The 24,419-nt window shown below is 43.9% G+C and overlaps 1 protein-coding gene across 9 annotated transcripts in view; it reads left to right on the top strand.

Annotated features, from left to right (window-relative positions):
- Nucleotides 1–2,721: 2,721 nt before the first annotated feature.
- vps13c (vacuolar protein sorting 13 homolog C) overlaps nt 2,722–24,419 on the top strand; it is a 67,665-nt gene continuing 45,967 nt past the window's right edge. For 5 of the 9 annotated variants that reach the window (XM_028014836.1, XM_028014834.1, XM_028014835.1 and 2 more), the window contains exons 1-26: nt 2,723–2,977; nt 5,488–5,531; nt 5,760–5,802; nt 6,349–6,444; nt 7,722–7,823; nt 9,485–9,547; nt 9,837–9,911; nt 10,023–10,132; nt 10,222–10,281; nt 10,365–10,424; nt 14,222–14,302; nt 14,408–14,465; nt 15,561–15,688; nt 15,765–15,871; nt 15,958–16,132; nt 17,433–17,495; nt 17,571–17,700; nt 17,769–17,869; nt 20,787–20,929; nt 21,000–21,192; nt 23,118–23,232; nt 23,309–23,445; nt 23,583–23,709; nt 23,783–23,900; nt 23,963–24,095; nt 24,309–24,381. In XM_028014836.1, coding sequence (XP_027870637.1) covers nt 2,878–2,977; nt 5,488–5,531; nt 5,760–5,802; nt 6,349–6,444; nt 7,722–7,823; nt 9,485–9,547; nt 9,837–9,911; nt 10,023–10,132; nt 10,222–10,281; nt 10,365–10,424; nt 14,222–14,302; nt 14,408–14,465; nt 15,561–15,688; nt 15,765–15,871; nt 15,958–16,132; nt 17,433–17,495; nt 17,571–17,700; nt 17,769–17,869; nt 20,787–20,929; nt 21,000–21,192; nt 23,118–23,232; nt 23,309–23,445; nt 23,583–23,709; nt 23,783–23,900; nt 23,963–24,095; nt 24,309–24,381 — 2,635 coding nt within the window. In that variant the 5' untranslated portion in view covers nt 2,723–2,877. Of the gene's footprint in view, nt 2,978–5,487; nt 5,532–5,759; nt 5,803–6,348; nt 6,445–7,721; nt 7,824–9,484; nt 9,548–9,836; nt 9,912–10,022; nt 10,133–10,221; nt 10,282–10,364; nt 10,425–14,221; nt 14,303–14,407; nt 14,466–15,560; nt 15,689–15,764; nt 15,872–15,957; nt 16,133–17,432; nt 17,496–17,570; nt 17,701–17,768; nt 17,870–20,786; nt 20,930–20,999; nt 21,193–23,117; nt 23,233–23,308; nt 23,446–23,582; nt 23,710–23,782; nt 23,901–23,962; nt 24,096–24,308; nt 24,382–24,419 lie in introns of all 9 variants that reach the window. The other 4 variants (XM_028014839.1, XM_028014840.1, XM_028014837.1 and 1 more) reach the window with 3 other exon arrangements.

Raw genomic sequence — 24,419 nt, 5'->3', positions numbered from 1 at the left:
ATGTAAATTTATTAGAAGAAAATGTAAGAAATAATGATTTATTGAATAGTCCCTTTTCTTTATTTGAATTAAACAATGCCTTAGGAAAATCAAAAAATTCATCTCCAGGAAAAGATAATATTTCTTATATTATGGTTAATAAGCTTAGCAATTCATCTAAGAAGGTTTTATTGGAATTCTATAATAAGATATGGGAAGTGGGTATTTTACCTCTGGCATGGAAAGAAGCAATCATAGTTCCAATCTTAAAACCAGGTAAAGATCAGTCCAATCCAGCAAGTTACAGACCCATTGCTTTAACTTCTCATATTTGTAAAATAATGGAGAGAATGGTAAATGAAAGATTGAGCTACTTTGTTGAAAAGAGGGGATATTTATCAAAATGTCAAAGTGGATTTAGAAAAGGGAGAAGCACTATGGATCCTTTATTATGTTTAGAACATGAAATCAGAAAAGGGCAAGTTAACAAGGAGAGTGTAGTGGCTGTTTTCTTTGATATAGAGAAAGCTTATGATATGATGTGGAAAGATGGATTTTTAATTAAATTGAAAAAAATGGGAATTAATGGATCAATGTTTTATTGGATAAAAGATTTTTTACAAGATAGATCAATACAAGTAAGAATAGGACAACAATTGTCAGAAAAGGTTTTTGTTGAGAATGGTACACCTCAGGGAAGTATAGTGAGTCCCTTGTTTTTTTCTATTATGATTAATGATATGTTTGACAATTTGGAAAGTGGAATGGGGTTTTCTTTATTTGCTGATGATGGAGCAATATGGAAGAGGGGGAAAAATTTAAAGTTTATTGTTAAAAAGATACAAGAAGCAATTAGTATTATAGAAGACTGGTCATTTAAATGGGGATTTAAAATTTCTATAGACAAAACAAAGACTTTATTTTTTACAAGGAAGAAAGCATCTGAAAATTTAAAACTGCAACTATATAATCATGAATTAGAAAGCGTAAGGGAATTTAAGTTTTTGGGTTTATGGTTGGATGAAAAACTTACTTGGAAAAATCATATTCAAAAAGTAGTGAATAAATGTAAGAGAGTTTTAAATGTAATGAGGTGTTTGGTGGGAAGTGAATGGGGTGCTGAGAGGAAGGCATTGAAATCAATATATACTGGGTTAATAAGGTCTGTATTTGATTATGGAAGTATTGTATTTGGGTCAGCATCAGAAACACTATTAAAAAAATGAGATAGTATTCAGTATCAAGCCTTGAGGTTATGTACAGGAGCAGTTAGAACAACTCCAACGTCAGCTTTGCTAATAGAAATGGGAGAGATGCCACTTAATTTAAGAAGATTACAGTTAAAGTCCAATTATTGGTGTAATTTAAAGGGCCATGATGGAAATCATCCATGTCAAGATATTTTAAAATCTAGTTGGGAAAAAGAAAAGAAGAAATTACATTCTTTTGGATGGGAGATAGAAAATGTTATAAAAGATTTTGGTTTATCTGATATAAACATTAGTCAAACAGTTCCTCTTTCACCAGTTTATCCGTCTCTATTTCATAATAATGTTGTTGATTTAACTTTGTTGGAGAAAAGGAAAGGAGAAAACATTTCAGATCCATATTTGGTTCAATCATATTTAGACAGTAAGTACTATGGATATGTCCAAGTTTTTACAGATGCGTCTAAAAACTCAAATAGCAGTAATGGGGTATCTTTCATTGTTCCAGAATTCAAAGTTAAAAAATGTAAAAGAATTACTGATGGAGTATCAGTTTATACTGGAGAGATGATGGGAATTATTTTAGCTTTAGGATGGATTGAGGAAGTCCGTCCATTAAGAAGCATAGTATGCTCTGATTCAAGTTCTTCATTATATTCATTAAAAAATAATCATGCTAATAGTAGACCGGATCCTTTATTAGAAATTCAGTTAATAACATATAGAATTCAAGCAATGGGGTTATTAGTTATATTTACATGGATACCATCACATATAGGAATAAGAGGGAATGAGTTGGCTGATAAATATGCGAAACTAGCTTCAAAATATAGTGATATTGATATATTAGTTCCATTTAGTAGAGAAGAAATCAAATCTATTATTAAACAAAAGGTTAAGGAAAGATGGCAGAGACAGTGGGAGGAAGATAGAACTGGTAGATGGATGTACAGTATTCAAAGAAAAGTTGGTGCAATGAGGAGAACGGGACAAAATAGAAAAGAGGAAACAGTTATATCTAGGTTGCGTTTTGGACATACAAGGTTAAACAGTAATTTATTTAAAATAGGAAAACATCGAACTGGAAGTTGTGATTTTTGTGGTCAAGAAGAGACAGTAAAACATGTTTTGTTGTTCTGTACCAAATATTCTGTTGAGAGAAGGAAATTAGTTAGCCGGTTACAAGAAAATAAATTACAGTTAAATTTACAAGATATATTGGGAAAAATTTCTAATTCTAAAGATATAAGTTATTTAATTAATTATCTTAAGAAAACAAAATTGATAGAAAAGATTTAAGTGTTGTTATTTTATTATTATTATTATTTTTATTTTTATTTTATTTTATTTATTTATTTTTTTATTTTATTGTTTTGTTTTGTTTTGAGGGGGGTGTATATAGTTAGCGTCCCGATCCACACTCCATTCCAGTAGATGGCGGTAATGCACATCTAAAAGTTGTTTGCCAACCGCCATAAAAAAGGAAAAGAAGAAGAAGAAGAAGAAACATGGCGGAGATCCTCCCAGTTCCTCCTGACTCAACGTCACCTGACTGACCAGCCTCTCTCTCCACAGACACACACGCCTGCAGACAGCGCCTGTAGATCCCAGATCGAATCGATCCTCGCAGCCCGGAAGTCAGGTGCAGACAGCCCGCGACCCTCGGCGGGTCCGTCAGCAGCTTCCAGCCATGGTGTTCGAGTCTCTGGTCAGCGACCTCCTGAACAGGTACATCGGGGACTACGTGGAGAACCTGGACAAGTCTCAGCTGAAGATCGGGATCTGGGGAGGTGAGTCCTGCTAGCTCACAGCTAACAGAGAAACACGTTAATATTACTATTCACTGCATGCATTCGCCATGCTATTAATAAGTTAGGCAGATGGTTGTTTGTTTGATCCAGCCTTTAATTCGGCTTTAATTTAAAACACAGATCCCTCGTATTTCTGCTGGAATCTAAACTTTATTGAGCAGATCCTCCGTTAATCCCGGAAACGACAGCGACTCTACCACTATACTTGAACGGATTATTGATCATATTTACTGACAGCAACTCAAATGTACCCCGAATTAAAGTCTGACCAACCTGGACCCGAACCGAACCGGGTTTTCAGGTGTAACTTCCGGTAAGAACCGGGTTTTATGTTATTGGAAAGAAGTCTGGACTGAAAACCTGCGCTTCACTGGGCTTCATGGATTTAACGGAGCAGCCGGGAAACAAAAACTAGTGACCCACCAACTGCATGCACCTGTGCAGGCGGACCGACTGATCCCGGATCAGATCTGGGTGGAGCACGTTCATGTTGCAGTCTGCAACGCGTCATAGTGCAGCTTATCAGCACACACACACACACACACACACACACACACACACGCACACACACACACACACACCATTATGTTAATTTGTTCAGTGTGTTTAATGCTGATAAAAATAACTGATGATTACCCCTCAGCGTGTGTGTGTGTGTGTGTGTGTGTGTGTGTGTGTGTGTGTGTGGCGCCATCCTCTGAAGTTTTTGTTTTGGACGGGTTGTTTCCCCTCTGGGATTAATAATGTTCATCCATTCATTCATTCATTCATTATGAAGTCCTGGCTGAGGGTCCAAAGGTCTGGAAATGGGGCTGACCCAGCTGGATGGGGCACTGTGCTGGTTTCTGCCTGACTGGACCCACATCATTACCCTCCACCACTGTGCTTTACAGCTGGTTTGAGGTTATCACACATGGTGCTGTGTTTCATTTCGAAATAAGACCTTTAACCTTTAACCTGCTAAAGAAGGCTTGTACAGTCTGAGCTGGAGCTCTGGGGTTACTGCTCATTTCTCTGAGCTTCGTGCTCTGACCTTTGACCTTTGAATCTGCTGGGACTTCTGGGAAGTTTTTCTCTCTGGAAGATAATGGACTCCAGATGGTCTGGAGATGACCTTTGACCCTCCTCAGGTTCATGGGCTGCAATAGTTACTGTTCTGAGGTCACTGCTGATGTTTTCAAACCCTGGCATTGTAAACGCTGCAGACGAACAGCTCCACCTGCAGCTCCACCTGCAGCTCCACCTGCAGCTCTGCTCAGCATGGAGCCCTGAATCTTCTCGGTTTGCTGTTTGGTTCAGTTTTTGTTGAAAAGATCTTGGTAAAATGTTTAGGGGTATAAGTTGGCCCTAAAAAACATTAGTAAATAAAAATAAGTAATAAAAGCAAATAATAGATTAAAAGATTCTTGTCCTCACAGCTGAATTAGTGAACATGAAGCTTAAAATCAGGCCAACAGGTCTGCACACTGACGCGTCTCTCCAGCCTCACCTGCCGGTCTGCCTGCATTCCTTCACCTGATGAATCACCTGGGAGGCTCCACCAATCTGCATTCAACTGTCAGTATTGATGAAAATCCCCTGAAGAAGAACCAGCAGCTTCTCCTGCGGATGTGATCAGGTTCATCAATACCTGCATTGCTGAGCTGATGGCGGTTCATTACGGAGAGGCTGCTGGTCTTCAGTTGCTGCTGGTCTTCAGTTGCTGTTTGTCTTCAGTTGCTGCTGGTCTTCAGTTGCTGCTGGTCTTCAGTTGCTGTTTGTCTTCAGTTGCTGCTGGTCTTCAGTTGCTGCTGGTCTTCAGTTGCTGCTGGTCTTCAGTTGCTGCTGGTCTTCAGTTGCTGCTGGTCTTCAGTTGCTGCTGGTCTTCAGTTGCTGTTTGTCTTCAGTTGCTGCTGGTCTTCAGTTGCTGTTTGTCTTCAGTTGCTGCTGGTCTTCAGTTGCTGCTGGTCTTCAGTTGCTGTTTGTCTTCAGTTGCTGCTGGTCTTCAGTTGCTGCTGGTCTTCAGTTGCTGCTGGTCTTCAGTTGCTGCTGGTCTTCAGTTGCTGCTGGTCTTCAGTTGCTGTTTGTCTTCAGTTGCTGCTGGTCTTCAGTTGCTGCTGGTCTTCAGTTGCTGCTGGTCTTCAGTTGCTGCTGGTCTTCAGTTGCTGCTGGTCTTCAGTTGCTGCTGGTCTTCAGTTGCTGCTGGTCTTCAGTTGCTGCTGGTCTTCAGTTGCTGTTTGTCTTCAGTTGCTGCTGGTCTTCAGTTGCTGCTGGTCTTCAGTTGCTGCTGGTCTTCAGTTGCTGCTGGTCTTCAGTTGCTGTTTGTCTTCAGTTGCTGCTGGTCTTCAGTTGCTGCTGGTCTTCAGTTGCTGCTGGTCTTCAGTTGCTGCTGGTCTTCAGTTGCTGCTGGTCTTCAGTTGCTGATGCTCGTTGTTGTTTTCACACAAAGTTCTGCTAGCTGACAAACTGTGACCAGAACCTGGTTGATTCTGTTCTCTGTGTTTCTGCAGGAAATGTAGTTCTGGAGAACCTGAGGGTGAAGGAAAACGCTCTGGTAAGTCTTCTGGTCCTGCTTCCTCAAGGCTGCTTTTATTTTGAAAAGCAGCATCTTTGTGTTGCTGCTACTTGCCTTAAGCAAACTGATGATAGGCCATCATCATCATCATCATCATCATCCCTGCAGCTAGCAGCAGGTCACATGAGCTGGTGGCGGCTCAGAGCGGCTCAGAACCTCATGGGGCCCTTCAGGCCCAGACCCTAACTGACTTTGTTTATGTTTCAGAGCGAGTTTGATGTTCCCTTCAAAGTAAAAGCTGGACAGATTGGTGAGTATTGAACCTAATTTTTGTTTCTGTTTTAATACTTTTAGATTGAAGGGCAAAATTAACATCCTGTTTCCTCCACCATGCTGGACTGTTGGCTAAAGAGATATTCTGATGCATTTAGCGACTCCTTAAATGGTTAAACAGCTGGATTCTTTAAATTAATTATTTCTATTAAATAGATCAATTCTGCCTGCAACTTTTGTTCATCTTAGAAACTATTCCACCTTCCTGGTTCCTTCAATTTGTTCATGCAGTGGAACAGCCGTTGAGTCCACAGCTTGATCCGAAGCTGCGAGTTTCTACCACACCAACTCACACCTTCAGGCATTTTCAGGTGGAACAGGGTTACAACATAACATAGAAGGGTTACAAAGGCTCCTCCAGGTTTCTCCAGGCTCCTCCAGGTTTCTCCAGGCTCCGTCAGCCCAGAGTTACTGAAATGTTTCATGGCGTGTTGAAGCCGCGTTGCTCGGTTCTCCACTAGGTTCTGATGAGAACGTGGATTCTGCTGTGATCTCAGCTAACTCTCCATCTTGTCTGGTTCAGGCAAGCTGACGTTGAAGATCCCCTGGAAGAACCTGTACGGCGACGCGGTGGTGGCCACGCTGGACGGTCTCTACCTGTTGGTCGTTCCTGGAGCCAGTAAGTCAGAACAGAAACCGTCCTCCAAATGCTTCTGATCCGAGTCCGGTTCTCCCCAAGCCACAAACGCATCAGAATAAAACATGTGTTCAGATGGCTGACAGCATGCTGAACATAATGGTGTGTGTGTGTGTGTGTGTGTGTGTTCTAGCTCAGTCTCAGCTGAAAACGTCTCCTTATAACGGTAAGCGGTCGACCTCTATAAGGAAACACACCTGGCTTTGAAATAAAGCCTGAGAGGCTTTTATTTTGAAGCTTCAGATCCTGTTCATCAGGTTGTGTTTTGGGTTTCCAGTTCTGTGGACCTTAGGGCTGCAAGTCTTGTTTTCAGCAGGTTTCTGTTCATAAAACTGAAGAAATCTGTTTTTTATTTTGAGCAGACAGCAAATGATTTTCGAACATCAACTTGATGAATTTAAATGAGCCACAGAAAGCAACTTTCTGCTCGTCAGGCGGACCGGTCCAGACCCGGTACCGGTGTCTGGTTTAGGGCTGATCACATATTGCAAATATATGATCATCGCAATATTTAGATTGCAAAGGACTGTAGGGAGTGCAGCGATTGCTGGAAAATATATTTGAAGAGTTCTGAAGTCATATTTGTTGTGCTGATCCAACATTTATATAGTAGGAGAATCTGCTGACCTTCCTCTAAACGCTGAAGGTCACACCGAGGAAGAAACCAGCCAGATATCACAGCTGATATTGTCATCACAACATTTCTCAACATTATATAGATTCACCAATATGGTGCCGTCTCATTTAATTTCTAACTCAAACTGCTAATGACCCATAGAAGAGCAGCCTCTCCTCAGACGGACCGGTCTGGACTCGGTACCGGACGCTGGACTCCATTCTGCTGCTGGCTGATCTGGGGGCAGCTGGGTCTGGACTCTGGGTTGAACCGGTTTTCCTCAGAACCAGGAGTACACCAGAGGTCCATCAGCTGGTTCACGTTGCATATAAAGCGCCAATTCACAACAAATATTGTCTCAAGTCGCTTTACAAAGAAATCATTTCATCTCCATCACATATGCATTCCAACTGATCCCAGTTATCAACCTTGACTCCTTGCAACAGTCGGCTGCAGAGAGAACAGATCCAGTGAAACCAGTTGGACTGGAGGAGTTTCTGCCAGAACGTCTGGTTTGCTGCTGTTTAGACCTGCTTGTGTTTTTAGCTGCTAGTGATTCTTCTTCTGGGGGTTAATCAGCGTCGTTTCTGCAGGTCCATCCAGTTGCCTTCTCATGTTCAACAAAGCCTTTTGTCTTCCCCAGCGATAAAGTACGATGCAGCGAAGGAGGAGCGCTACCAGCAGGAGGCGAAGCAGAGGGAGCTGCAGCGCATCGAGGAGGCGCTGCAGAGCGCCACACGAAGAGGTGAGACCGACCCCAATCTGCTGCTGTCTTTGGCTTTTCTCCTCTTTCTCTTCATTGTTGCTTTCAGCTGCTGCTCAAAAGGCTTAGATTGGCTCAGCCAGGAAGGCTGCGATTGGCTGAGCCAGGAAGGCTGCGATTGGCTCAGCCAGGAAGGCTGCGATTGGCTCAGCCAGGAAGGCTGCGATTGGCTCAGCCAGGAAGGCTGCGATTGGCTGAGCCAGGAAGGCTGCGATTGGCTCAGCCAGGAAGGCTGCGATTGGCTCAGCCAGGAAGGCTGCGATTGGCTGAGCCAGGAAGGCTGCGATTGGCTGAGCCAGGAAGGCTGCGATTGGCTGAGCCAGGAAGGCTGCGATTGGCTCAGCCAGGAAGGCTGCGATTGGCTCAGCCAGGAAGGCTGCGATTGGCTGAGCCAGGAAGGCTGCGATTGGCTGAGCCAGGAAGGCTGCGATTGGCTCCCACAATAACAGAAGAACAGAACAAGAACAGGTCATTATGACTAGCAGGTCCTGCCCAGTGGTCGCCCACAGCGAGTCTGAGGCTCCGGATGGGAACCTTTGACACTTAAATCAATTCGGTACCAATTTCTGGTACTTGGGAATCGGTGTCGGTACTCAACGGTACCAGCTTTCAGTACTTTAGTGCATGTTGCTTTTTAATAATAAGTGCTATTTTTGTTAGCATATTTATTTTTCAATATATAAAATTTTATAAATATATCAAGACAACAGGAGCTGCACTGTTGCCTTGCAGTAAGAAGGTTCTGGGTTCTGGGTTGCATGTTCTTCCTGTGCGTGGTGGGTTCTGTCCGGGTTCTCCGGCCAAAAACATGACTGTTAGGTTAACTGGTCTGTATAAACTCTCCCTGGTGTGTGAGTGAGTGTGTGTGTGCATGGTTGTTAGTCCTGTCTATCTCTGGGAAGACAATGGATCAAGACAACGTCTTTATATTGTAACATCACGGCTGTTTGACAAATTTATACAAAGTAATAAACGGAGTGTTTTGTCTTATTGCACAAATTAAAATCCAGCTCCATGTATTCCTAGTTTCCATTTCTCCTCACTTGCATCGTAAATGTTGCAGTTTGTCGCCATCACCAAATCTATTAAACATTTGTTGGTCTGTGTTGCTTGGCTACAGATGAAGAGTCTGCGAGCTAACGGAGGCTAACGCAGGAGTTGTAGGTCTGAGGCTGTCGAAAATCTTCATCCTTAAGAAAAATCTTGTGCTTAACCAGTTTCTTTCTCAAACCAGATGTGTTTCCACTGCTGGCCTTGTGCTTTATGTTGCAAATATTTCAACAAGCATAATTTGCATCACATTTTGAAAAGTGGAGCCATACCTTTTAGCATTTTCTACCGCCTATGCTTACTTTGTTTACTGAACTAGCGGCTGCTGACGTCATTACGTCCTTGCGCTGCTATGCTGCTTTCAGGACAAGCATGGAAAATCCCCCACTCTTCCTCGATACGGTCACAATGATGCGCTCGGATACTGAAACATGGTACCGTTTGATTTTATGTGAATAGGTACTTGGTAGTATCGGCAGAATTCAATCGCTACCAATAAAAGTGCAGAATTCAGTACCCATCCTTGCTGCATGAGTCTGCAGGTTTACTCACTAACTCTCTCTCTGTCCTGTTCATGCTGCATTTGCTGTCAGCGTCTCAGACCGGAGATCTGCTGTTCGGTCTGGAGAGCGTTGTTTACAAGGAGCAGCTCAATGGTAACACACCCTGAGACATACAGACACACTGAGACACAAAGAGACACACAGGAGACAGCTGTCTCCAGGGTTTGGACCAGGGACCAGTCAGTGGTTTGGGCTTTATTGGGTCCATGGCAGCATCACTGCCAGAGCTCCAGAGGCTGGTTTCTGAAGCCCAAAGTCACATTGGTGTCTCTGCTCATTCAGTCCATCAGGTCCAAAGCTTCTGGTTCTTCTGCTTCCTGCTGTCTCTCTGTTTCCAGCTTTTCTCTCTCTAATGGCTGTTCTGTCTTTAACGCTGCCAAAGTCCCAAAAGGACGTAAAAAACCCAAAAAGCACAAAAAAGTTTTAAAGAAACTGAAGCGACACGAACACAAAGCAGGTGAGTTCATGTTTCTCCTTAAAGAGACGAAGATCTTTTGAGAAGAGACGTCAGATCTGGTGATATCCAGAGGGAGCCGACCCGGTTCCTGACCGTCTCTGCTTGTTTCAGATAAACCTCAGGAGGACAAGAAGGACACGTTCATGGAGAAACTCGCCACTCAGGTGATCAAGAACCTGCAGGTGAAGATCAGCAGCATCCACCTGCGCTACGAGGATGACGTGAGTTCTGGTCCGGCCCTGTCCAATCCCACTTCTGGTTCTGTCTCCTGAAGCTCTGCTTGACTCTCAGCTTCATTAATGTTTTTCAGCTGTCAGATCCACAGCGCCCCCTATCGATGGGAGTAACACTGTCAGAGCTCAGCCTGCAGGTACACACACACACACACACACACACACCCTCAGCCTGACGTCCCGCTGCCTCTGCTGACGGCTCATGTTCTTCTACCTTCAGACGACTGATGAGAACTGGAAGCTGTGCATTCTGAATGAAGCTGCAAAGATCATCTATAAGGTGAGATGCTCCACTTGGTCTCTGCTGACCTTTATGATTGTTGATGCTAACACAGCTGGGGGGAAAAAAAGAGACCGTTGATCTGCTATTGAAGCGACTGGAGAGCTGGGTCTGACTTGAACTGATTCCAGTTCTGGTTCCAGTCGGACCAGAACTGGAACCAGTTCCAGAACAGTTCTGGACTATTCTGGAACAGTCCAGAATAGTTCAGAACTGTTCTGGATTGGTTCCGGTCTAAAGAATAAGAGTTATTGTCGTAACTGTGGTTCTATGAATCTCGGATGACTGCCAGAGGCGGTGCTTCAATCACTGAATGATCATGCGTCGAGAAGTCGAGAGTTAATCACAATAAAGTCACCTGTTGGTGACTCACGTGACTCTATATAGTCACATGACACCCCGCGCTCAATCCCTCAACTTTCTCACGAAAAGCAAGGATTCCAAGGGATCAAGAACTCTGGGGGACATCCGGGATTCATAGAACCGCAGTTACAGCAGTAACTCTCGTTCTATGTCATCCCTACTGACCGCCGGAGGGGTTTGTTAAAGAACTGGATGACTCATGTAAACAAGATCACAAGGAATCTGCAACATCCATGGAACAACCACTACACCACCTCCCTCAATGTGATGAAGGGAATGAGGCGTAGCCACATTCACCCTGTAAATCCAAGCAAAGGTACTAGGTGATTTCCAGGAGGCCGCATGGCGTCTAATGTTCAACGGCACCCCAAGTGACAGCGAAAGTCTGAACGGGTGGACCCTGACCTCGAAATGCTTCCCTTGGAAAGCACAATAAAGAAACCTCCAATGGGGCAAAGCTTTCATGAAAATAAACGTCTCCCAAAACGACAAGAAGTGGAGAGTTTTGGTACAAGGCTCAGTAAGTGGCGACTGCGCCAACCACACCTGGTGGCGAGTGTGAATCAGTGTAGAGAGTGTGTATCCCAGCTCCCTTGTCATAAGAGCAAAAGCCTGCAGAGATGCATCAACCGGGCTTTGGGTGGAATGGTCCAGTGGAACAGATTCCAAAGAGGAGGACAGGGCCAGCATTAAATGGGAGAGAGAGTTTCCAATCCGACCCATAGGGGCGCCAGAGTTTAGGCCTGGCAGAGAAGGTCATCAGAAATACGAGACTGAGGGCATGGACAATGGGCATTGGGCCGTAAAGCCTCACCAGGCGGGATAATAAGAGAGGCAATACTCGGTTCCACAGCTGGCATCTGCCCCCAGCTAACACTGGGTGCCTCCTGCATGGCCCTGCCATCCGTTGTCAGACATGATAACACCTTGGTGTCTGACCAACAGGCATGCAGTTCCATATATAATCCTCCGAGGGAAGAACCACAAAAGCAGCCACAGATGTACTGCACCTACAGAAGGTGCTAGAAGCCGCAGACTAGGCCTGAGGAACACCAGTCTGTAAACGGGCAAGAGCCGTTTGAATTGTGGCTGTCACAGACCCCCCCCCCTCCTCCTGGGTTGCAATGGAGTCAGACCCAGAGCCCCTGGCAAATTAAAGCGAACAGTACACTACTATAAAAAAGAAGAACAAAACATACCAGTCGTTGCAGAAAGAACTGCAGATCTGGTAAAAAGGTGAAAAGTAGCTGGTGCAGTTCCTGGAGGGCGAGGCTTAACCGCAGCTCTGACCAAACACAAAGCTACTAGCAACAAGCAGAAGAGAAGAGAAGAGTGGTAAACACAGAAGTAACCAGCCTCACACAGCCACACTGCACTCAGCACACCTGCGCACAAGAAGAATAAAAGGGATTGAGCGCCGGGTCTCATGTGACTATAGAGTCACCTGGCAGGTCACAGGCGACTTTGTTGTGATTTACACTCGACCTGCTCATGCTCAAGAAGGATCATTCAGTGCTTGAAGCAGTCAGTAGGGATGACATAGAACTGGGATTTCTTTGTTTCAATATGAAAGTTCTCATCGAAGAGGTCAGAGGTCACAAGAGGAGTCCTAGGTTCAATCATAGGACTCCTCTTATTTAATAACTATATACTCCCACTGCTTCAGCTTATAACAGGAAGTAAGATCAGTTACCATGACGACGCAGATGATATACAGTTCTACATTATGATGTTACTAGGTGACCTTTGACCCCATCCAATCACTGAACAGATGCTGAGAACAGAGAAATGTGTGTGGATGTGCAAAAACTTTCTGAAGTTATTATCTTTGGACCTAAAGAGGTATGATCTAGAGTTATAGATCTAGAGTCAGCTTCAGTTCTTCCAGCTGTAAACCAGAGATCAGGCTGACCTCTGACCTCTGCCCTGACCCTCCAGAGCCACATAAAGCCTTGGGTTCCACAGTGGACCTTCTAGCAGCTGCAGAACATTTCCAGGACTAGAGACTAAAGTCTCAGATCAGAGAAACTCTTCATGTTTTCATTAAAGATCTGCTGGATCAACCTTCAGACCTCTCAGGTTCTGGTTCTGGTTCTGCTCTGCATCCAAACATGGAAAAGCAGCATTCAGCTTTTATGAACACAAATCTGGACAAACTTCTAGAAAACTGCACAACAGCCGAAACACTGAGTTGCTTTAAATCCAGACTAAAACCAGCTGTTAGAGCTGCTTTGATTTGTAGTAAATGGAACATTGAGCAACACATTTGACAATGATTTTGATGATGTCATATCCTGTGCAGTTGAAGACTTCAGATTTTGTCATTTTCATTGTTTCCTCCCAGCCTAGTTTATTCTCTCAGTTTGTTCAGCATCTGAGTTTTGGATTTGTTCTGCGGTTATCATATCTCCCTGACAGAGTTCATTCCTTTTATGATTTGTTCAGCCTTTTCTGTTGTCCTTTTTACATCCTGTGTTTAGTTCTTTACTTCACTTTTATTTTTCTTGATCCCCTGTCCTATTCCTTGTGCCATTCTCTCTCTCCCTCCTCAGTCGACCGTTGTGGTCTGATCTCTGAGCTGCAGCCTGTTACTAATAAGCCTCCAGTTCTCAACTCACCAGCATTGCAGCTGCTCATCGTCAGTCAGCCGCTGCCTGGTTGTACTGTTGCGTTCCTCATGTTCCTGTTTCCTGTGCTTTGTAACTCGTACTCCCGTCTCATTAAACCGTCATCACATTGCGCCTGAGTTTTTTCTTGGATCAGTCATGATTGATGATGGCATTTGACAAAATGCAATATTTAGTGTTGTTACATCCAAAAGGGCACAACATATTTAAGGACACGGATGCAAGAGTAAAGGTTCAAATATTCTTTTATTTTAAAAGATTTAACTAATTTTAAAATCTTGGAATTTTCTTTTGGTTCAGCTGCTTTGATTTTCTGTGAAGAAAAAAAAGAGTAAAATACCCTCAGAAAGAACCTACTGCAAAAGAAAGAAACAAAAATAGGACAAGCGGTCAACGAAAAAAAGCAAACAATGGCTAATAAAAACTAGCGCATGGCGTGAGCCCACCATGGCTCTTCAGCCACTGGTTTCGCTGGCGCAGCGGCAGAACGCATCCCCGGTGGCGGTGGCGCGAGCGGAAGGGCGGGTCTACACGCACTTACACACTCGTCAAAATTCAGCCTATTTAAAGGGTGACCAACAACGACACAGCTTAATCAAATCAATTACCAAAATAAGAAATGATCCAAACTCCAAAATATATTAAAAAACTCAGGAAAAATAGACAAAAATAATTATAAAGTGCCCAAAGCACATAACAGTTGTTGTTTCATAATTGGTTATTATGTATTTTTTGGTGTAAAGCTGCCTTGCTGCTGAAACCCTGTGTACTAATAAATACCTGCTGCCCCGCTGTCTCTGTCCCCAGCTGGGCCGTCTGGACAGTCTCTGCGCCTACTGGAACGTCAACAGTCCCATGTACTACCGGAGCTCTTGGCAGGACATTGTGGTCAGTCCAGCCCTGCATGTCTGTGTTGATCTGATGAAGCTCATTTCTGTTTATTTTTGGACTCGGAGCCTCCTGTCCCCCGGTTGATCCTGCTCTCCTTTGCAGGACCAGTTGAGGTCAGAGATCAGCAGCAAAGACCAGCAGCTGCCTCACTATCAGTACAGTGAGTTCAGGTCTTTGATTAATAAATGTTGACTCTTTGTGATGTAAGCTGGTGGCCTTATGACCTTTGAACCCTAAACTAAGGGTTTGTGGTGGTAGCAGTATGTTTCAAGTGTCTCCCTGGATGAATCTATTAACCTGCAGCTTTAGCTGCTCTGCAGTCCAGATTGTCCAGGAAATGACAAAGAGCTCAGAGTTTCACAGAGTTTCCATCTAAAAGTGTTGATGAACAACCTGATTGGAAATCTTTCCCTCCATCTCCATGGAAACACTAAAAGTGTTTCCCACCCCCATGGGCTGCAGAAACGAATGGAAGTTTTAAGGAAATAAATAAATCTTATCTAAGGTGAAACACTGAGTAAATCAAGATTCAAAATGCATTCTGATTATTATTAAGAAATTAAGTAAAGAATATAGCTATGACTCTCCTGGCTAGTCCAGGGAAGTGAAGAAAAGGTAAAAGTATGTTGCTTTTAATATCCACCAGCCCTCTTACAATGATGGGAGAATCCCACCAGTTTCACTTTACTTCACAACTCTGGTATTTGCACCTGCAGACTGTGACCCTGGGTGGTTCAAACCCAGGTCAGAAATACCCTTTATTATGTGTTTCAGCGAGCTGCCTCCAACATGAAGGGTGCTTTATAGCTAAAATTGATTGCTTGATCGATTGAAATGAAACAAAGTTTGACATAACAGAAACAACAAAGATAGCCACGAAAACATGTGTGTGTGTGTGTGTGTGTATAAGTCTTCTTAGTTTCAGCTGATTTTAATTCAGTTTTAGAATTTATTTACTACGTACCCAGAAAACAGACTAGAATAAGATTTTTGCTTTTCAGGCAATCAGAACTCCGGATTGACTCAGTTCATTTAAAATCCATTTAAGCAAGAAAGTCACAATGGATCATAAGGGATCATATTGGATCATAGTGGGTCACAGTGGATCGTAGTCTTTCTGCTTTATAATGATGAATGAAAGTGTGACCATCATTTCATATGGGGTTGATGAAAAACTGAACGTACTGTCAGGGTTAGGGTGATCTGTCAAGTCCTTGACAGTCGGAGCTGCTGGTCACTCTTCTTCTCTGTCTAGTCTTCAAGCCGATCTTCGCTTCGGCTAAAATGTGCATCAACCCGAATGCAGAGGCAGAGCTAAAGTCTCCGAAGATGAAGCTGCAGCTGGAGGTCCAGAACATTGGCATCGAGATGACCAAACCTCAGGTGAGGCAAGACACAGCCTGCTGGATGGATCAGGTGGGCACAGGTGAGACTACCTTTACCTGTCTGTCCTCCACAGTACCTGAGCATGGTGGAGCTACTGGAGTCCATTGATCTAATGGCAAAGAGCGCCCCTTACAGGAAGTTCAGGCCAGATGTTCCTGTCAGTAAGAACGCCAAAGTCTGGTGGGTTTGCTGTCCTGCTCCATAAGCTCAGACCCAGATAAAACCAGGACCAGACCGTTTACATTGTGGTCTCCTGCTACCTTCAGGTGGAGATACACTTTCAACAGCATCATGGAGGTCCACATCCGACGCCTCAGCCACATGTGGTCCTGGTCCAAGATTCAGCAGCACCGGGAGAGTCTGAAGGTCTACAAGGCTGCCTACAAGAGCAAGCTGCTGAGCCAGAACAAGCCAGGGCCAGACACTGAGAAGCAGATCCAGGTGAGGAAACAGTAAGGGTTGGGTTAAATGTTGTGTGAGAAAACTTCCCCCCCTCCATCTCATCTGAACCGGTGGAGTTGAGTTCAGCTGGTTGGGTTTCCTGAAGCAGAAATGGAAACTTGAGGTGGGACCTTCAGGAAGCCCATCCCAGCGTCTCATACTCACATGAAATGATCTTTTGCCATTTCAGACTTTTATTGGATAAATCAAGATGTTTTTCTCAAGATGTTGGTCAACGTGTCCTGAAATGTTCTGTATAAATGTTTTTAGGGTTATTTCTTGTACTTTCAGCCTTTAGCCTGTTTTATTTTTTCTAAATCTTTTTTTAACTGGTATTTGTAATGTATTAAAATTGTTGGATGTTCTTCTGTTTGCTGATGATACTGATGTTTTATCATCTTGTCAACAGAACTGACTTACAAGAGTCAAAATTTGGTATTTAAAAAAAAAAGTTATTTATCTGTTAAGTATTTTGTTCATAAATACAAACTTATTTAAAAATCTTTAAATTGAAAATGTTTGCAAACACAACATTTATTAGGATGATTACTGAATATAAATTGAGCTGAAGATCATATATACCTTAAAACAAAATAACCAGTTATTTTTGACAATTGTATCAAATATAGCTGCATATATTATATGTTAATAGAAATTTAGTGTTTCTGACACAAAAATGGTAAAAGTAACAAATTTTTCTGAATTTGTGTAGTTGCATGTTAGAGGTTAAAAATTAAATGTTTACAAATAAATTAAATAAATTTGAAACTAGAATAAATTAAATGCTTAGAACTATTTGGAAAAAGCTGTTTTAGTTCCGGAGTTAATATTTAGTTCTTATCTGCAGATTTTCAGCAGACTGTTGTAATTAATCTGTTCCATTAATTAAGTTTTATTTGTAAAGGGTCAAGTCACAACAAAAGTCATCTTGAGGCTCTTTACAAAAATTCCTTTCAATTCACTCCAGCATCCATTCCAATTGATCCTAGTTATGAAACAGATTATTGTTTTTAAAGTCATTTAAAAAGGTTCTAAGAAAGTTATTGACTTGGAGCCCCAGCAGGGGGCGACAGTCTCCTGCGTTGATTCATTGACTTTACAGCAATATTCAAAAGAAATTTAGCCATTAAAAATGAAATGATTCCAAAGGACACAGGTTATGATTGAAATTAGAGGAAAATTAAATGAGTAATAATTAGATCTGCTGAATCTTATAATAAATAAAAAAGAAGCTGAAATAACAATAAGTAAAAATAGTAATAAAAGACACTGACTGAAACTGGTCTCTGCTGTGCTTCAGGATCTGGAGAAAACCCTGGACGTGTTCAACATCACTCTGGCCCGTCAGCAAGCCCAGATGGAGGTGATCTTGTAGAAATGAAGGTGATGATGTGTGTTCTCACAGGCCTGGCTTGACTTCAGGGTTCTGCTCCTGCAGGTGATCCGGTCGGGCCAGAAGTTGGCTGGGAAGAAAGCCGGAGGCCAGAAACAAGGAGGAGGCTTTTTCAGTGGCTGGTTTGGGAGGAAGGCTAAGAAAGAGGAGCAGGAGGAGGGCAAGGAGCCTGAGAGTAAGAGCTGATTTGGACCTACTGGAGAGACCCAAGATTTGGTTATGAACCGGCAAGTTCTGTTTCAGCTTCGGGTCTGGACCAGCTGATGACGGCAGAGGAGAAGGAAAAACTCTACACAGCTATTGGCTACAGCGGCAGCTCGCACAACCTGGCTTTACCCAAACAGGTAGACTCTCTACCAGGTAGAGACTCTGACAGGTAGAGACTCTGACAGGTAGAGACTCTGACAGGTAGAGACTCTGACAGGTAGAGACTCTGACAGGTAGAGACTCTGACAGGTAGAGAATCTGACAGGTAGAGAATCCGACAGGTAGAGAATCCGACAGGTAGAGAATCCGACAGGTAGAGAATCCGACAGGTAGAGTATCCGACAGGTAGAGAATCTGAGGTAGAGACTCTGACAGGTAGAGACTCTGACAGGTAGAGACTCTGACAGGTAGAGACTCTGACAGGTAGAGACTCTGATAGGAAGAGACTCTGATAGGTAGAGAATCTGACAGGAAGAGAATCTGAGGTAGAGACTCTGACAGGTAGAGAATCTGACAGGAAGAGAATCTGAGGTAGAGACTCTGACAGGTAGAGACTCTGACAGGTAGAGACTCTGACAGGTAGAGACTCTGACAGGTAGAGACTCTGACAGGTAGAGAATCTGACAGGTAGAGACTCTGACAGGTAGAGAATCCGACAGGTAGAGAATCCGACAGGTAGAGTATCCGACAGGTAGAGACTCTGACAGGTAGAGACTCTGACAGGTAGAGACTCTGACAGGTAGAGACTCTGACAGGTAGAGACTCTGATAGGTAGAGACTCTGACAGGAAGAGACTCTGATAGGTAGAGAATCTGACAGGAAGAGAATCTGAGGTAGAGACTCTGACAGGTAGAGACTCTGACAGGTAGAGACTCTGACAGGTAGAGACTCTGACAGGTAGAGAATCTGACAGGTAGAGAATCTGACAGGTAGAGACTCTGACAGGTAGAGACTCTGATAGGTAGAGAATCTGACAGGAAGAGAATCTGAGGTAGAGAATCTGACAGGAAGAGAATCTGAGGTAGAGACTCTGACAGGTAGAGACTCTGACAGGTAGAGAATCTGACAGGTAGAGACTCTGACAGGTAGAGACTCTGACAGGTAGAGACTCTGACAGGTAGAGACTCTGACAGGTAGAGAATCTGACAGGTAGAGACTCTGACAGGTAGAGAATCTGACAGGTAGAGACTCTCTAGAGCAGGGGTGTCAAACTCAAATACACAGTGGGCCAAAATTTTAAATTGAACAAAGCCGCGGGCCAAGGTTGAACAAATGAATCTTTTAATATGGACCCAAACAAGTTTTGATTTAACAATAAATATTGAACAAGCAAGGCTTATATAACTTAAAAGTGCAGGTGTGCAAAATTGAGTTGCTAATAATAATAATAAAACATATAAATGGCATATAAAATAAAATCTTAATAAAAATTGAAAGCCTCCTTTCTGAGGTAAATGTCAAAATTTGCTTCGTACACAGGCTAATAAATTTGAAAATAAAATAACATAACAACTATGAATAAATCATTAAATAAACTTTGAATAAACAATTCAGGCCTTGGAGCAACAAGAAAAGGTGCATAGAAAACGTATTTATTGCTCATTTTGCGACACACTGATCTACTCTGATGCAGCCAAGCCAGATACCTGGCATCTTTTCTTGGATGCCAGTTCATCAATGTCGGGGCTCAGAGTTTGAGCTCAGGAAACGTTCATTATCGAACAAAGGTGCGGGGTGCGCCGGGGCTTTCACCCAAGGAGTGCGCAAGAAGACGGATCACCACCCATGTCCGCTACCATAAGTGCTACTGACACAGAGGAGGAGGCGTGTCTGCCTCTGTCCTGATTGATGCGCCAAAAAACAGCAGAGCATTATGGGATTTGTAGTATAAGCGGTGAATGCGGCATCACAGCGTTGCACCGTATAATACCGGCGGGCCGGCTCTAATATTAATTTGAAATTGCCTTGCGGGCCAAATATAATTACACTGCGGGCCAAATTTGGCCCGCGGGCCAGAGTTTGACACCTATGCTCTAGAGCAGTGGTTCTCAAATGGGGGTACGCGTACCCCTGGGGGTACGTGGAGGTACTGCAGGGGGTACATGAAGCTTTTCAAAATATCTTTAAAAAATCAGTAGGCTCCTCATAAAAATTATTTTGTAAAAAGTTCGATAAAATATAAATGTGTGTTCATGCACTGAATTTTATATTCAGTATTTAGTTTCAAAATCCTTTAAAATAAAACGGTTTGACTGGTTTTATATCTTCCTGGTGGTCACCGTCTTCTGTTTTTCTTTTTTGTTTAACCAAGCAATGTTTGCAATATGGATGTATTTGTCAGGTTCACTGATATAAGTTGTTTGGCTTTAATAAATCAGACAGTGATTTTACAGCACTGTACCTCTTTTTAATTCCAAAAATGTTTTGCCCGTGTCAGGGGGTACTTGACTCAAAATATATTTTTAAGGGGGTACATCACTGAAAAAAGTTTGAGAACCACTGCTCTAGAGAGTTTGTTTGAAAAATGTTGATGTCCATTACAGGACAGGCAGAGGAATTCTGTATCAGCGTTGAAAGAGAAAGCTTTTTCTTTTATGGTAGATTGAAAATGGCCGCCGGATTGAGGTTAATGAAGCTGCTTCTTGGTGGATAACGAGACTTCTGGGACAATGTCCTATGGACAGATGAGAACAAACTAGAAATCTTGAGGAATCCAGATAGCAGGTCAACAGTGACTCCTCATGGTCTGATGCATGGTGGTGGAGGAGTGATGGCTGTTTCTGAGCAGACAGGGACCTCCTCTCTGGACCAAAGTTTTCTAGAGTCCGGTGTGAGTTCATCTGACCAGCAGCTGAAGCTCGGTCCAAACTGCATACTGAACAGAACCAGCATCCAAACACAGCAGCAGATCTAGAACAGAATGGCTAAACGAGAATAGGATCATGGTATTACAATAGCCTAGTCAAAGCCCGACCTCATCCTCAGGGATTAGAACCTTAATAAAGTGAAACGTTGTCCTAAGGTGACCCAGTAACCCGGCCTTCTGTGTTTCAGTACGTCGGTGCCATTATCACCTTCCAGCTGCTCAGAACGTCAGTGACCATCAGAGAGCAGTGCGACGTCCCGGAGATCCTCAACATTCAGATGGTCAACCTGAGCACCAGGATATCCCAGAGACCCGGAGCGCAGGCGTTCAGGTGGGAGTGTTTCCTGTGGAACCCTCTGGCCCGCCTCAGCCAGACTCACACCAGCTGCTTCCTCTTGCAGAGTGGAGGCGGCGCTGGAGCACTGGTACGTCACAGGGCTGAAGCAGCGGGGCGCCGTCCCCTCGCTCATCGCCTCCGTGGGAGATTCTTCATCATCGCTGCTCACCGTGGTGTTTGAGTTGAACCCTGAGGAGAGTTCTGGAGACCAGCTGCTGAAGATCCACTCCCAGCCAGTGGAGATCATCTACGACGCGGTCAGCTGGCCTCTGACTATTATCAATCACTCAATCAGATTCTATCTGTACAGCACATTTCAGCAGCAAGGCATTTCAAAGAGCTTTACATCATAACAAACACAAAAACACAAAGTCATGCAACATAGAATCAACTATTAAAATGTTACATTAGGTCAAATGTCATCATTAAATTCATTGATTACATTTCAAATAAAACTCTAACCAGCTGGTTTTTAGTCCAGATTCAAAGGAAGTCAGTGTTTCAGCTGTTTTACAGTTTCTTGTAAGTTTGTTCCAGATTTGTGGTGCATAGATGCTGAAAGCTGTTTCTCCTCATTTGGTTCTGGTTCTGGATGCAGAGCAGAACCAGAACCAGAACCTGAGGGGTCAAGAAGGTTGATCCAGCAGCAGCAGCAGCAGCAGATCTTTAATGTGTTGTGGTTCTGATCCGTTCAGTGATTTATAAACTAACACGATTTAAAGTTTATCCTCTGAGCTACAGGGAGCCAGTGGAGGTTCTGGAGAACTGGGTTTATGTCTCTACCCTCCTGGTTCTGGTCAGAACTCCAGCAGCAGCATTCTGGATCAGCTGCAGCTGGAGGATTGATTTGTTGGACAGCTCTACTCTAGCTCAGTAACTCTAGATCTAAAGCTCTAGATCTGTAACTCTAGATTGTTCTAGATAATATCTTCAGTTTCTGTTCAGCTGGAGAAAGTTTTGTCTCATCCACAGATTGATCTGTTCTCAGCATTTATTCAGTGACTGGATGGGGTCAAAGGTCACCTGGTGACATCATAACGTAGAGCTGTGTCATCAGTGTAGTTATGGTAACTGATATTATTTCCTGTTATAACCTGAGCCAGTGGGAGCTTATAGATATTGAATCAGAGGATCCTAGGGTTGAACCTTGGGGAACCCCACATGCGACCTTTGACCTCTGATGAGAAGTTTCCAGTTGAAACAGAGAAATTCCAGTTCTTCATGTCAGATTCAAACCAATTGAGTTCTGGACCGGAGAGTCCGACCCGACTCTCCGGTCGGTTCAGTAAAATGATCGACACTGAGATCCAACAGAACCAGAACCAGCTCTGTGGTTCTCCCACTGTCTGTGTTTATATGGATGTCATTGAACCCTTTGACTAGGGCAGTCTCCGGGCTGTGGTAACCATGGAAACCAGACTGGAAGGAGTCAAAGCGGCTGGTTTAGTTAGGAAGCTGTTTAACTGTTGAAGCTTTTTCAGTAACTGCTGTTGAGTCAGAGGTCAGAGGTCAGCCTGTAATTCTGCAGTAGTGATTTTATCAGAGGTTTGATAACTGCTGGTTTCAAAGCCTGATTAGAGCCAAGAGTTACTATTTGAATTAATCCTCAGATTTTCTGAATTTTCTCTGAAAAGAATCTGGAAAACTTGTTGCAGGCGTCAGATTGAAGTTCAGGAGTTTCAGTCACTGGAGGGTTTGTGATTCTGTGGACTGTTGCAGATAAAGCTGGAGCTTTGTTCATGTTTTTATGACATCTGCCAAGAAAGCTTCCCTTGCATGTTTTAGTGTTGAGTGATAGTTACCTAGTCTTTCTTTATAGATGTCATAATAAATGTGAAGTTGAGTTTTGTGAGCAAAAACCAGAGAACCAGAGGAAGAATTTCTATAATCTTAATCAGCATTTATTCAAATGTTTTTCAGTGTTGCCAGATTCTGAGGGAGTTTGGTAATCTACTTGGTTGCTAAACAGATTGCAAGCATACGCATCTTCTTTTATAAGGGAAATTGAACATTCAAGGACGTCATGAGGTGCAGGCAAAGAAACGATTTAAAAACTTTATTGTAATACGGAGGCCAGAGAAACAGCTTAAGAAGACTGTCCCATGAGCACATGCACTATACTGTTATGCATTGTTTTACTCATAATCATGGTAACCTTCAAATTTTCCACTACATCCTCCAGGTGACTGTCAACAGTATGGTGGACTTCTTCAAGACGGGGAAAGGCGTGGACCTGGAGGTCCTGACGTCGGCCACGCTGTCCAAACTGGAGGAGATCAAAGAGAAGACGGCTGCAGGTGAGACCGGCACCAAGACGCTGGATCAGAGCAGCTGGGCCCACAGTCAGTCTGTGCTTGGTTCTGGTCTTTGCAGGTTTGTCTCACATCATTGAAACACGGAAGGTCCTGGATCTGAAGATCGACCTGAAGCCGTCGTACCTGATCGTACCAAAGTCCGGCTTTTACAGTAGCGAGTCAGACCTGCTGATCGTGGACTTCGGTAGCTTCCAGGTCAGCTTGGTTTGCCTCTGAATTTGTTGAAATGTCTCCATGTTTCCTGAGTTTTAAACATCTTTAGTCAGAGTTCAGGGCCGTTTGGTCCAAACCAAACGCTCCATTCTTGCTGAGAGACCCGGGATGTGTTGCAGCTGTACAGCGTGGACCAGAGCAGTCGGAGTTCATCGTCCTCCTCGTCTCTGGAGGAGATCATGGATCGAGCCTATGAGCGGTACGACGTGGAGCTGAGGAGGGTCCAGCTGCTTTACAGCAAGTCAGGTCAGAGGTCACACAGCAGGTCAGCTTCAGATTCAGTTGATGCAGATGATCTGAGGCAGCAAACCGCTTTCAGGAGAGGCCTGGAAGACGGCACGGCTGCAGAGTTCCTCGGCGCAGCACATCCTGCGGCCCATGGACCTCACGCTGCACCTGGCCAAGTGCATGGTGGAAAAGGACGTCCGCATGCCCAGGTATGACCCCCGACCCCGCCTCGCTGCCCGGCTCCGATGCTGAAGCCGTTTCCTGTGCGCAGGTTCAAGGTGTCTGGCGAGCTGCCGCTCATGCATGTCAGAATCTCAGACCGGAAGATCCAGAACGTCGTGGATCTGGTGGAGAGCGTCCCGCTGCCCACGGCCGGCTCGGCTCCTTCCACCCCCACTGAGAAGGTCAGCTGTCCTAGTCCAATCCCTGAACCCCCAGTGCATCATTCACTGCAGCTGTTTGTGAAACTGTGATTTCTAAAATTATTAACATGAAAACTGGAGGAGAAGAAAGAGTTTAGATGAGAAAAAACATTCAGGGAAACAGAAATAACTATTCATATATGTGACACAAAACTGAACAAATATCTAAAGTAGCTTCTGATTGAGACATCTCAGGCGTTGCCGTTGGCGACGACGCGTCCTCTGGCTCAGAGTCTCGGCCCCGCCTTCCTGGACGCCTTCGAGACAGGTGAGCTGCTGCTTCGCTCCGACCCTGGACCTGGACAG

This window comes from Xiphophorus couchianus, chromosome 4 (genome assembly GCF_001444195.1).
Source record: "Xiphophorus couchianus chromosome 4, X_couchianus-1.0, whole genome shotgun sequence".
Taxonomy (NCBI): domain Eukaryota; kingdom Metazoa; phylum Chordata; class Actinopteri; order Cyprinodontiformes; family Poeciliidae; genus Xiphophorus; species Xiphophorus couchianus.
The sequence above is the reverse complement of the archived record's forward strand: the minus strand, read 5'-3'. Positions and strand labels throughout refer to the sequence as shown.